Source organism: Enoplosus armatus, chromosome 1 (genome assembly GCF_043641665.1).
Source record: "Enoplosus armatus isolate fEnoArm2 chromosome 1, fEnoArm2.hap1, whole genome shotgun sequence".
In the NCBI taxonomy this organism is placed as follows: domain Eukaryota; kingdom Metazoa; phylum Chordata; class Actinopteri; order Centrarchiformes; family Enoplosidae; genus Enoplosus; species Enoplosus armatus.
Window position 1 is genome coordinate 29,485,021 of NC_092180.1, and position 12,388 is coordinate 29,497,408.

Consider the following 12,388-nt stretch of genomic DNA (forward strand, 5'->3'; position numbering starts at 1 on the left):
TACATGGCTAAGTTACAGCTAGCTGGCTAAACCTAACATTACCTTAGCTCAGGTTACAGTTTGAGTTGTCCACCCCTGCCTTGCATCGCTCTTGGATAGTAGAAGGCAATTGTTAGTTATACACTAGGGTTGGGCAATATGTTTTTCCAGCCGGCCACAGTCAGCCCAACAACTGGAAACTGCCGATATTCACGCAGGTGTGTTTGTGAAGCGAGCCGGATACTGCACCAGCAACCCACGTAGATGTGTGCGAGTGGCGAGTTTGCTATGCTTCACAAACACTCTGAGCTTTTTTTTTAGTCTGATGAATAAACCCGCAAAACTACTTTCCTTATTAAACAGAAAAACACAAACGCATACCTTCTAGTTTCTCTCTTCCACCTAAGACTAGCTTATTGCCTTGTGAACTCACCAAAACCGGCTTGGTTAGTCTTTCCACTGTTCCAACAATCACCAACTACGTTTTGGTCGAAATAAATCCATAATCCACAGAGGTCGATGTGAATTATTCTGTCTGTAACGTGACACACTGTGTTCCCCTGCTGCCTCTCTGGGTTAGCTCGCCGACCGACAAAATGACAAAAGTCACCCCCCAACAACCCTATAACATTAATACACCTTTGCTTTGTACCATTACATAATTTATTGCTGGCTAAAATCAACGCTGTTTGTCATAATACATCAGTTAATATCATGAATCAGTTATCATCAGGTAGTTTTTTGCTAGTCATATTGTTAGCGAGCAAGCTAATGTTGGCCAGCTAGCTGTGACTTAGCTGCTGCGTGGATCTGGCGTTCGTGTCGTGGGCTGATGAAGTGATTTGCAAACGGCGAGCCAAGTTATCAGCCAGATTATCTCTGGGAGTCTGGATGGATTAGCTCACGTTATCCACTCAAGACAGCATTTTGATACTTTAGCTAGCTAACAATTGGTCCGCATTATCAAGCAAGTTCCGTGAACTTTGTGTTGGGCTCTGTGTTTTGGTGGGTGCAGGTCTTTTGTTGGCGGTAGCAGATTGAGCTGAATATGGAGCTGAAGAGAGGCTAAGCGCTTGGGAGAGCACATAAGGTCGTCCTTCGGGAAAACCGTCCCGAGTCCTTCACATAAAAACTAGTCCACAGGCTGTTGTAGACAACCAAGAAAGTCGGGGAGTGTCTCATTTTTTAAATGACATTACACTCCGTTCACACGTTGGCAATAAAAAGCGATTAATACATGTACATTGTTGCATATTGTTACATATGGCACCTTTAAACTACTGGTCATACCAGACTAATTAAGTCTGTAGCAGTAAAACCCCTGATTGTATCGAGTTGCCCCGTTTCACCTGATTTCATGATCTCTTTTTAAAACAGTAAATTACTAATGTGACTCTGATCCATGATACTATTACACTACTCTATATTAGACTAGTATAGTAAAGTCTAGTTTAGGGTAGTAGAGTATAACATGAAGTAGTATAGTATAGTGTATTACAGTATATAGTACCACAATGTTTTTAATGCATTATGTATAGCACTACCAACTGCTGAGCGCAGGTAACTGTCCTGATAGAAGCACAGTAGACACAGTAATCTATTAGAATGACTAGCGTGATGTATTGTATTGTACTGTACAAGCAGAATTAGTACAGAGAGGACCGTGTGAACTAACAGAGGTATGGGTGACGTGAACTTTAAAGGTACATTGCTCCATTGTGTGTGCCTCATGTCGGGCCACAATTAAAATGTTTGTCTTCGCTGGTGTGTTTTAGGACAGTGAAGACACTCTCCATTCGCATGGTCTGACTACAAGCCCACAGCATCTGGCGCTCGTTTCCCCATCTGATCCTTTATCATTGCCTGGATACACAGAAGAACCTTTGGCCAACAACAACCACCTCAAGGTGAACTGAGTGTAGTCTGACCCACGATTACATTTAGAATTATGTCTTTGTTTCATTTTTTTTTCTAATCTCACATTTTTGGGAGAAAAACCCCCCAGCCCACACAGGTATCTGTCTGTGTCCCTTTGACATAAATGTGTGTGTCCGTGTGTGTGTGTGTGTGTGTCCGTGTGTGTGTGTGTGTTTGTGTATGTGTGTGTAGTTACCAATCCCAGAGGTGAATGAGGAGAGATGCTGGGAAACAGAGAAGACTGAGCAGAGCCCAACAGGACAGATGGCCAGCAATAGGACACGCTCCAATTCAACCAGTGTGTATCATACAGTTTTCACTCAGTAATAAAATTACTAATCATCCCTCCTCCATCAAGAGGAGTACGAACAATTTTTCTGCATTCCACTGCATGTAAGAGGGATTTGGTTGGAAAGCTGCAAAAACAGGAGGAGGTCGCCACTGTGTTCAGAAGGATAGCTGAATCTTCTAGGGTGTGTGAATGACAGATGATGAAAGGAAAGGGAGGATGATGGGAAAATAGTTCCTAATATGTTTATTGTCCTCAGGGAGGCGTGAGGCCAGGGAGTAATATCCTTTTAGCACTGGGAAGCCACTCCGCTTATGGGAAATGCGGTCCTAATTGTGAGAAATGCTGCACTTACAATTCAAACAGGCTGTAGCTGGTACTGGTATATTTGTCATGATACAAAGTGTAACAGCTAGTTTGACGAAGACGTATACTCACAGTGATCAGGAAAATAGAAACCCCTGTGCCCAAGACCCAAGTCTGTGGAATTTACAATTCTGTACATCATGGACAAAAGCATTCAGTATACAGTGTCAGCAGCGCAACATATGTGCAGACATGACGCATCAAACAATACATTCTACTTACAATAATCCTAGGTGGACAATGAAGAGCAGAGATGCACAGCAACAACAGTAATATTACCTGAAATATGACTAATAATAGCAATAACAGCTTTAATTATCACAGGAATATGACTTATAATAATAATTGCAGTGGTATTACATTATAGTACATAGTACAGCTATGTCTATTTTGCTGGCCACTCTGTGCATGATTAAATATAGAGACAGATTGATTTCATGGGTTCTACTATCTCCCGATGGTCTAAATGCTGGTTCTGGATCTACCTTATAATTCTAAGGGAAATTAATTTGAACCTCTGCGTGTATTACCAGGTGTTCATCCTTACTGGATCGGGGATCTGGACAGCATCATCATGAAGACCCCAGAGCTGTACACAAGTCATCCTCATGGGAATGGTGGTTTATATGGAAACAGGAAGTCTCTGTCCCAGCAGCTGGAGTTTTCTCACACCACTACACAAGTATTTGATCGATCTTTATCTTTATTTTTATTATAAGCAGACAAAAAAATAAAAATCACACCAGGTGACCACACATGTTCATTAATGTAATTGTGAGAATAACACAAATTCAAAATATATTGTTGAGTTCCCCATGTAAAGAAGACAAAGGCTACAGATACACTAAACCTAAACTATATATATATATATATATATATATATATATATATATATATATATATATATATCCATTCTAGTGTGGTTATACTACCTCTGACAAGCAAGAGTTGATTTATTCTATATTCTAAATAAGTCAGTAGTGTACCTCCCTGTCTACACCTGGTGACCCAACTGTATTATGTTGGATATGGTCGGAAAAGTGCAACAGACGTGATATTGACAAACTTGACTTCAGTGAAGTTGTTACTTTGTAGGACTACCAAAACTCCAGAGGTCCAAACTCTGCAGGTTTAACGGTCGTGGTTTGTGCTATTTTGAAATGTACATCACTAGAGCGCAATAAACTACACGGTACAAGTGCAGAATAGAACATTTCAATCATGACATGATTCCCTGTGTGTGTGTGTGTGTGTGTGTGTTACCTGCTGCTCCTCTCCAGCCAGTGCGCCGCCCCGCTCGCTCCCTCAGCTCCGCCCAGCTGGTACACTCCTGCAGCAACATGCAAGCCTTCATAATCTGTAATATTGTGCTGATGAAGGGCCATGGCAAGGTAGGAACCATACACCACCGCGAAACTGTCGCTTGAACACATTGGGAGCAAAGGTTCCAGCCCTGCTGCTCGTCACCACTGTTCAATCTGTCTAATAATAGTAATAATTATTCATTCTGCTTAGACACAAGATACTCACCACACAATACCATTCCTCAAGTGAAGTCTTTGGTTGTAATTATTGTTGATGGTGTAAATTGCGCCTCTATTTTTTAATTTTCATGTCTTAACATTGCATTATAGTAGGCTCTCATAATGTATAATACTCTAGTTTGACAAAATCATTTTGATTCAAGGTCCACTTGTGAGCTTTTTTCAGAGCTTTCAACTGCACCTCGAGGTCTTCATCAGCAAATGGAGTTTGCGCAGGGTCAATGTGAACAATTTGCTTGAGTGCGAGTCTGAGCAAACTCCATCAGCTTCTACACTTTACATAAACTACTTTACTTTATCCAACTAGTATTCATACTAGCAATACAGTGACTGTGATTATATTGTTGTTTGAAGGTGTTAATCAGTGCTAATGTTATTTCTAATAATTCTGCTGCTGTTCCCAGGGTCTGGGCTTCAGTATAGTGGGAGGGAGGGACAGCATGTACGGACCCATGGGGATCTATGTCAAGACCATTTTCCCTGGAGGGGCAGCGGCTGCTGATGGAAGGCTGCAGGAGGGTGAGGGACAACATACTGTACATGAGCTCGTACACGCATGGGACAAGTGTTTAAATCATCTAATGCAGTAGTTCCCACCCCACATCATGGGTCGCCAAAGTTCCACGTGGAGGGCAGGGGTGGGGTCGTGAAGCCGTCCTGATTTTAAAGGTGTAAGAATTTCTTTAAAATACAACAAGAACAAGAAGACAAAGGTCTATCTTGAGAATGAGACCCCATATCTCAATGAGATTACCTGTTTGAATAAAGATATATATATAACAAAGTCTATTTATTGATCATAAAGACAGCCTGCTTGGACTATTAAAACGTTTGTATGATAGTGAAATTAAAAGAGAATCATGATACGGACATAGAATTGTGTTCCTAAAAATATAAGGAAAAATCCTCTGATACATTGTAATATCCACAGGAAATAGTCTGTTCAGAATTTTATACAAATTGCTAGCTTTAATTGTACAATTAATTGTTCTGTGCTGTTATGTTTTTTTTATTTAATGAATATAATGACATATACATAAAGAAAAGTAGGCTACTTTTTCCCTTTTTTATGTGGGTGGGGCGCGGTGGGGGTCGTCAGTGTATATACAATGGGAAAATAGGGGTCCCTTAAGAAAAAAGGTTGGGAACTGATCTAACGAGTCCAGATGATTTCCATAATCATCCCTCTGCTGCTCTGAAGAGAATAGTAAAAATCACGTCTCAATTGTAGTCATTGTACCAACTATGAAATTTGTAGATCAATTGAATTATAACCAGGTGACAGCGGTTGTTAGTTAAAGCAACGAAAGCGGTTAAATTTTCAGTTGAAGCGGGAGCCCTGTAGATAGTTGCAGTGTGTGCAACTTAGAACATACGTCATTTGAGATGTAAGAGGTAAGAGTAGTTCAAATCAGAAAGTTGAAGAGTAAAGGATAAAAGCTGTTTGAAGTGTATGTTAAAGTGCATGTGATTAAGGAACTTGAAGTGTAAGCTGTGAAAGTATTTGAACTGCCGTGGACGAAGAGACGAAAGCAGTAGACATTTTTATTTTGACAGCTGTTACTAAGCAAAATAGTAGAAATGACGTGTTCATTAAGTCTTTACGGGGCGTAAATGTGATGGAATCGTGTCCATATCAGATTTCTAAATTGCGTCACGGAGTAGATGCACAGCCTTTAACGCTCTCAGATCTTTGGTTTCTGTCTCTGCACAGGTGATGAGATCCTGGAGCTGAACGGAGAGTCACTACATGGTCTGACTCATGATGAAGCCCTGCACAAGTTCAAAGTAAGGCAACGATATTGGGATCCTAACGGCACTCCTCTCAGTTCAGGCTTTTTCTTTGATCAAAATAAAGCTGAGGTGCCCGCTGAACCTGATTTATTTATTTAGAGATGTGAAAGAAAAGCAACTTGGCTACACTAACTTACTGGAATACTCTGCCATGCAGCTTTCAAACTAAAAGATAGGACCATAGAAGCTACCAATAAAAGGGGAGCCATATTGTATATAATATAATATTCAATGATAGATTTTATTTAGGCTTTCTGGATTTATAACCTCAGAAGCTTACATCCAAGAGGAAAGAATGAAGATTTTAGCATGAGAGAGTTTTTGTAGTTATTTTTGTAGTTAGAAGGCTTTTGTAGTTTTTGCACTGTTTTAGACATTTTTGATATTCGCTCAGGTCTGTGAATGTATGGTCATTTCTGCTCTTTATGTCACTTTTTTGTGATGATTTCTTTATTGATTGTTTACACGAGTATACCCACAGGTAGATGTATAACAGCCAACTTGAATGGTAAATAATTGGTCTTCGCGTATGTCAACCTTCACGTTCACCCATTCACACTCCAATGACCAACTGAGCTGCCGTGCGAGGTGCGGAGGTCTCCGTCTGGACCAACTTAGGGTTCAGTGTCTTGCTCAAGGACACTTTGATGTGACAGGGGGAGCCAGGGATCAGGAGTGTAGTCTGAGGCAGTGATTACCTTATGATGTAATTGGGTGCACAATTTAGTCAAATGTGAACATAATTTCTAGGGGACAGGGTTGATATATCACATATTATTTTCCATTGGTGGAAAAGTAACTAAGTACACTTATTTAATAATTGTGAGGTACTGTACTTTACTTGAGTATATCCATTTTTATGTACTTCTACTCTACTACATTTCAGAGGGAAATATTGTACCGGTTTCTCAACTACATTTACTTTGCAAATGATTGTCTCTGCACACCCATTCAGGTGCTTTCAATCACCTGATTAGACCTCTAGTCAGGTGTGAAACTGGGCGGGACTGTGCTTCACCAAACTCTATGCACTGTGAACTGGGTAAGTTGCCCAACCCCAGGAGGTGTGACAAAAATCGACAGAAGTGTGAGGGAAATGTCAATTAAGCACAGCATTAATCAGGTGGCATAAAAACACCTGTGTGGGTGGACTACAAGTGTGCAGGGCCTTTAAAAATATATGTACCTTTACAAAACATGATGCATTACTCCGACTCGACCAGCTGCAATATTAAAATGCTTCTTATACTTAAAGGTCCCATATTAAAGCAGATCTAGGTGCTGTATAAATACCGTGAAAGCATCAAAACGCTCACTCCACACAGCCCGTATTCAGAAACTGTGCCTTTAAACGAGCCGTCGGGATTTCCGTAAGGTTGTGATGTCACAGCTATACAGTCACCGCACCCAGCCACGCCCCCCCCCCCCCCAGCAGGTCATCTGCTCCAGGCACAGCACCACCCACCCAAGTACAGGGAGGCTAAGTAAAGCATTGTAATACTACTGTTGTTCCCAACATATCTACTCAGGAATACTCATATGTGCGTGTCCGCGTGGAAGCCTTGGGATAATGGAAGAACAAGACAAAACCAATATATAAACATATAAATATATAAATAATATAAACAAACCAAAGAAAAATAAGGGTAAAAGGCATAAATAAATACATAAAAAACTAAAAAGTGAGTGAAAAGTCTTGAATATTAAGAGACTATAAGAGATTGAAAGTTATGCTATTAGGGGATTCAGCATCTAATTTCATTGTGTAGTAGAATGACTAATAAATGTACCTTGAACATTGTGGCCCAGAGTTAATTTTTGCTCGTGGGAAAGTTAATCCAGCCCTGGTTACATCTTCAACAGAGGACCAACTTGGTCTGTTGTCTACCAGCGTTTAGCATTGACTTGAAATATGAAATGTCTTTGTGCAGCAAATCAAGAAGGGCCTGCTGACTCTGGTGGTGAGGACCAGCCTGCGTGTGGGAGCTCTGTGTGGTCAGTTGCAGGTAGCCCAGCTATGCAGGTCGCGCTCCCTCAGCTCCACCACAGCCATGGCCAGGGTCAGTGCTGACATGGGAGACTACAACTACCTGAACAACACCTGCAGTAACACACTGAGCGTCCCCGGTCAACCTGCTAAACCCAGAGACCGCATCATGATGGAGATCATCCTGCAGAAAGGTCAGCCTCAGGGGACAGCATAGACACTATAGTATTTGATTTTGACAATCAGTTAATCATTGAAAACCTTTTGGTATTTAATCATTTAAAATACCAAAGGTTTCATTCATTTCTTATGATCATTCTCATGCAATCAAACGATTAAAAAAAATAATAATACAAAAGCTAAATCCTACATTTCCCATAGTGCAACCAATAGCATCGTTGGTTGTACCCTCCCTGCCCGCATCTTTCAAACTCACACTCCCAGATTGAGATGCAGGTTCTCTGTTGTAAAGTAGTAGTTTGACCGATCTTTCACCACCTGTCACCTATCGTAATCTGAGTTTATATACATGTGTAATTTCCCAGAGGCGGGCGTTGGTCTGGGTATTGGACTGTGCTGTGTTCCATCTGGTGACGGGTGCCCTGGGATCTACATCCACACCCTCTCTCCTGGATCTGTAGCACATATGGATGGTAGACTCCAGTAAGGAGAAATTTACTACAGGGGCGTATACAGCAAGCATACTGCTTTGTACAGCATGTGATATGATGTGAGGTTAAAAGCACAGAGTACCGTATGTTACAAAACGATTTTCAATATTCAGTAATTAATTAAAGTGCCTCCTGTACACAGCCTTTCTCCTTATCTATGACAGGGTTTTTAAGGGGGGAATGTCCATCTGAATGACATTGTCAACATTTTTGATTTTGTTTGAATTCACTGAGTTACGCAATGGCTTTAATACAATTCATATATTTCAGAAAATCCTGTATACGGTATGCACATTACACAGCTGACCAAGGAGTACATTTTTTTAGTTATATTCATAATGTAGCCATCTGTCAATTCTTTTTGTGCCTAACAATAACACACAATATCCTATTTTAATGGATCCTCATGTTAACACTGTGCATACTCTTGAACACACTTGTGTTTCTCTTTTCACCTTTTTCCTGAACTTTCCCTGCCTACTTTTAGGTGTGGGGATGAGATCATGGAGATCAACGACACTGTGGTTTACAACATGGCGCTGAATGACGTCTACACAGTCCTGAGCCGATGCGCGCCAGGTCCAGTCCACATCATCATCAGTCGACACCCGGACCCCAAAGTATGCAACGCCTCCACCTCATTTGCTTTAAGCAGGGCGGATTTATGGGCTTACAGGGCTCCGTGTTAATGTTTCCTCACGGGTTCAACTGTGGGCCTCTGTGCTGTTAACTTGGACTCCCTCTGGCTTTCAACTTGGTGTTCTGGCTTCCTCCCTCAGTCCCAACTCCTTAACAGGTTGTACTGGAGACTCTGAACTTGCCTTTGTGTAAATGTGAGAGTGTGTGTGTGTGTACGTGTGTATGTGACACAAGTTCTCAGCTTCACCACCTTCATTATACGTATATATATATATATATATATATATATATATTTATATATTATATATTTGTGACCCTAACATGACCCTTACATCTAATTTAGGGCTAAATTAAAATCTGAGGGCTGTTTCTATACTCTCATATGCTGTCCTTTCTTGACCTTTACAACTGTCTTGAAAATGTGTGCGAGTTGCCCTGGGCATCAATGCTGTTCATCATTCTGACATACCTACATTCCCAATGACACCTTCTGCACTCTGTGTGTCACAGGTGTCAGAGCAGCAGCTAAATGATGCTATCGCTCAGGCAGTGGAAAACAGCAAACTGAGAAAGGATAAGAGCCAGTGGAGTATTGATGGTGAAATATTGATTTGTTCATTATTCATTTTCCCGAGCATAGTCACACGTTCCTGGGTTGGGCTGGAAGTTACAGTACTTTTTCTCAGTAGTACTACCCATGAAGAGTAAACTGATCTTCCCATAGGCATCAATTGTACCTATGTCTCAGTGACTGTATACAGTACCAATTCCATTCATTTCAAAATTCATAGCATATACATTGAGTTGAATGCATAAAAGGATATGGAGGCCCCATCAGTCCTATTATATTTATAACTCAGCACCAGAACACAGTATGATCACTACAGAGTGCTGCAAGAATGAGTCCTAAAACCCAGAAATAATTTAGCATTTTTACACGTCCTGTTCCCTCGCCTGGAAGTCAGTAGGTTTTTTGAATGGGTTTTTGGTTAGATGCCTGAAATAAGGTCTGTGGTTAACACAAGCTTAAGAGATTTACACGTTTTGTTCTACGACATAAAATATGTCAGTAGATACCCCCACTCGTGAATTTTGAAGCTATTACATGTCTTTAAAAAGGCAGTTGCTAATGAGCGGCTAAATGAGACTACAGAGGTTGTCGCGGACATTAAACGTCTTCACGTTGAACACAGAAAGTCATCTACTCACCAGTCCGCCTTTACAGCCTTGTTGTGTTTATACTCTATATCTATCTGTCTATATATCTATATCTATCTATATTCTCTTCAAAGTGAAGCTTAGCGGTGGTGACGTTTATAGCCTAACGTTAGCTTTTTACTTCTGGCGATTCCACTTATGCTTCAAAAATCATAAAAGTGGTGTTCATTAGTGAAGATTATCTCGCTGAAGAAAACGTGTAAGTATCATAAACTTTTGTTTTGCCACAGAGCTTATTTTCTGCGACAGTCCAAAATCCCATGGAACAATCTCATTGGCTTTTAGTTGAGGTGAACCAGGGCAATGCTAACTTCCGGGTTTGCCTACAAAAATACGTCACCCCTGCAGCGCTCTATTCTACACTGATCCAGTGTGAATAAGCTCATTATGATGCCATATACAGTTTATGAGATACATACCTATACAGAAGTGTCATTAGCCTCCATTAAATCTATATATAAGGTCTCTCTCTCTCTCATGAGATGACTATTGTGGTGATTTGGCGCTATATAAATAAAATTTTATTGAATTCCATTACATCTCTAATTCAGCCAATACATTAAGGTCAGTGACTTTTCAAGTGAATAGAAAGTTGTATTATTATTCCATTATATTATGATCTAATACCATTTGCATAATAACTCTTTCATCCTTGGCCTGTCCCAGGGCTGCGTAGACTGGAGTCTTGCTCTCACAGCCGGCAGAGATGTGAGCGTTGTCTGGAGAGGAGTTTTAGTCAGCTGACGGTTCGGCGAGCACAGAAGACCATGACCCGCTCCTGCAGCGACAACACCAACGGCCACCACCACAACCGCTGCCTCACCCTCCACAACACCCACCACAACCCGTCAGCCCGCGTCCACAGCCTAGACACACCCAAGGTAACCCAGCATACCTTGTATGGAGAGGGGGTAAAACGTTCATACAAGGCTCAAAATACAGTTTCTGGGATCAGTATTCAGAGATCTGCTACTATACGTATGCATTCCCACATATCTTGAATACTTTTTGTAATTTTGTAATCTTTTTTTTTTCTGTCACGTATCAGAATGATTTTCTTAGAGAGGACCTGTTATGCTTTTCCTTATTTTCTGTCATATATATATATAATGTTACTATGTCGGTTATTCATAAATAAATAATGAGGTAAACCTATGTAAAGGTAATCCCTGTAGAGCCAAAAGTTGCTCTGAACGCTCCGTTGGCCGGCCACTCAGAAGAAAGTGGGCTTTTAGGGAGGGGGGGCCTTAAAGAGACCGGAGCTCAAACGGCTTGTTTCAGACAGAGGGTGAACTGGGTGACAGAGGCTGCTTGAAGGGCCGGTAGAAGATGAATCAGGACTTTTTTTGAACTGTGAATCATGCAAAGCTGCTCTAGTGGAATCACAAAATGAAAATACAGAGCTGGAAATGAGCGTAATAGGTGTGTAGCGGTGTGTCTCATCTTATCTCATCTTGTCCCATTCCTGTTGTGTAGTCCTTGACAGAGACATGGTCTGACAACAGACTGTCAGTGCCCGTGTATCCTGATGAAGACTATAACGTTCCGTACAACTCTCCTGCTGCCAACCAGTCCAGTCAGCAGGCCCTGGATTTGGCCTTCAGGGGCAACAAGGTGCTACATCCATCCTTCTCTCATCCGTCCATCTTTCTTTCTTTCTTTCTTTCTTTCTTTCCTTCATACCTTCCTTTCTTCCTTTCGCGTCAGAGGAGCATTTCAGTGATAGCTGATTCTTTACTCTAAGCACACCGATAGATATGAAAAGGCACATTGTGTCCATACAGCAGCTAAATATATACATGACACATCTCTTATACAAAGTTACAACAACCAATCTAATGGACATCTGACTTCCATCTAATCATTCAATCTTAATTATAACCCATGGCTCATGGGGCATGTGGCTGTAAATGTGAGCATACTGCTGTTAGCGCTTGAGCCTTACCACTTACGAGCCTGAATCAGAACCTTTGCATATTACAGC

At 41.1% G+C, this 12,388-nt stretch overlaps 1 protein-coding gene across 1 annotated transcript in view; it reads left to right on the plus strand.

Moving 5' to 3' along the window:
• Positions 1-12,388, plus strand: part of il16 (interleukin 16) — a 36,955-nt gene that overhangs the window by 12,987 nt on the left and 11,580 nt on the right. Inside the window, exons 6-18 of the mRNA XM_070902740.1 lie at positions 1,755-1,886; positions 2,089-2,194; positions 2,559-2,561; positions 3,085-3,233; positions 3,832-3,942; positions 4,500-4,614; positions 5,810-5,883; positions 7,821-8,070; positions 8,422-8,539; positions 9,035-9,167; positions 9,697-9,784; positions 11,071-11,285; positions 11,881-12,018. Coding sequence (XP_070758841.1) covers positions 1,755-1,886; positions 2,089-2,194; positions 2,559-2,561; positions 3,085-3,233; positions 3,832-3,942; positions 4,500-4,614; positions 5,810-5,883; positions 7,821-8,070; positions 8,422-8,539; positions 9,035-9,167; positions 9,697-9,784; positions 11,071-11,285; positions 11,881-12,018 — 1,632 coding nt within the window. The remainder of the gene's footprint in view (positions 1-1,754; positions 1,887-2,088; positions 2,195-2,558; positions 2,562-3,084; positions 3,234-3,831; positions 3,943-4,499; positions 4,615-5,809; positions 5,884-7,820; positions 8,071-8,421; positions 8,540-9,034; positions 9,168-9,696; positions 9,785-11,070; positions 11,286-11,880; positions 12,019-12,388) is intronic.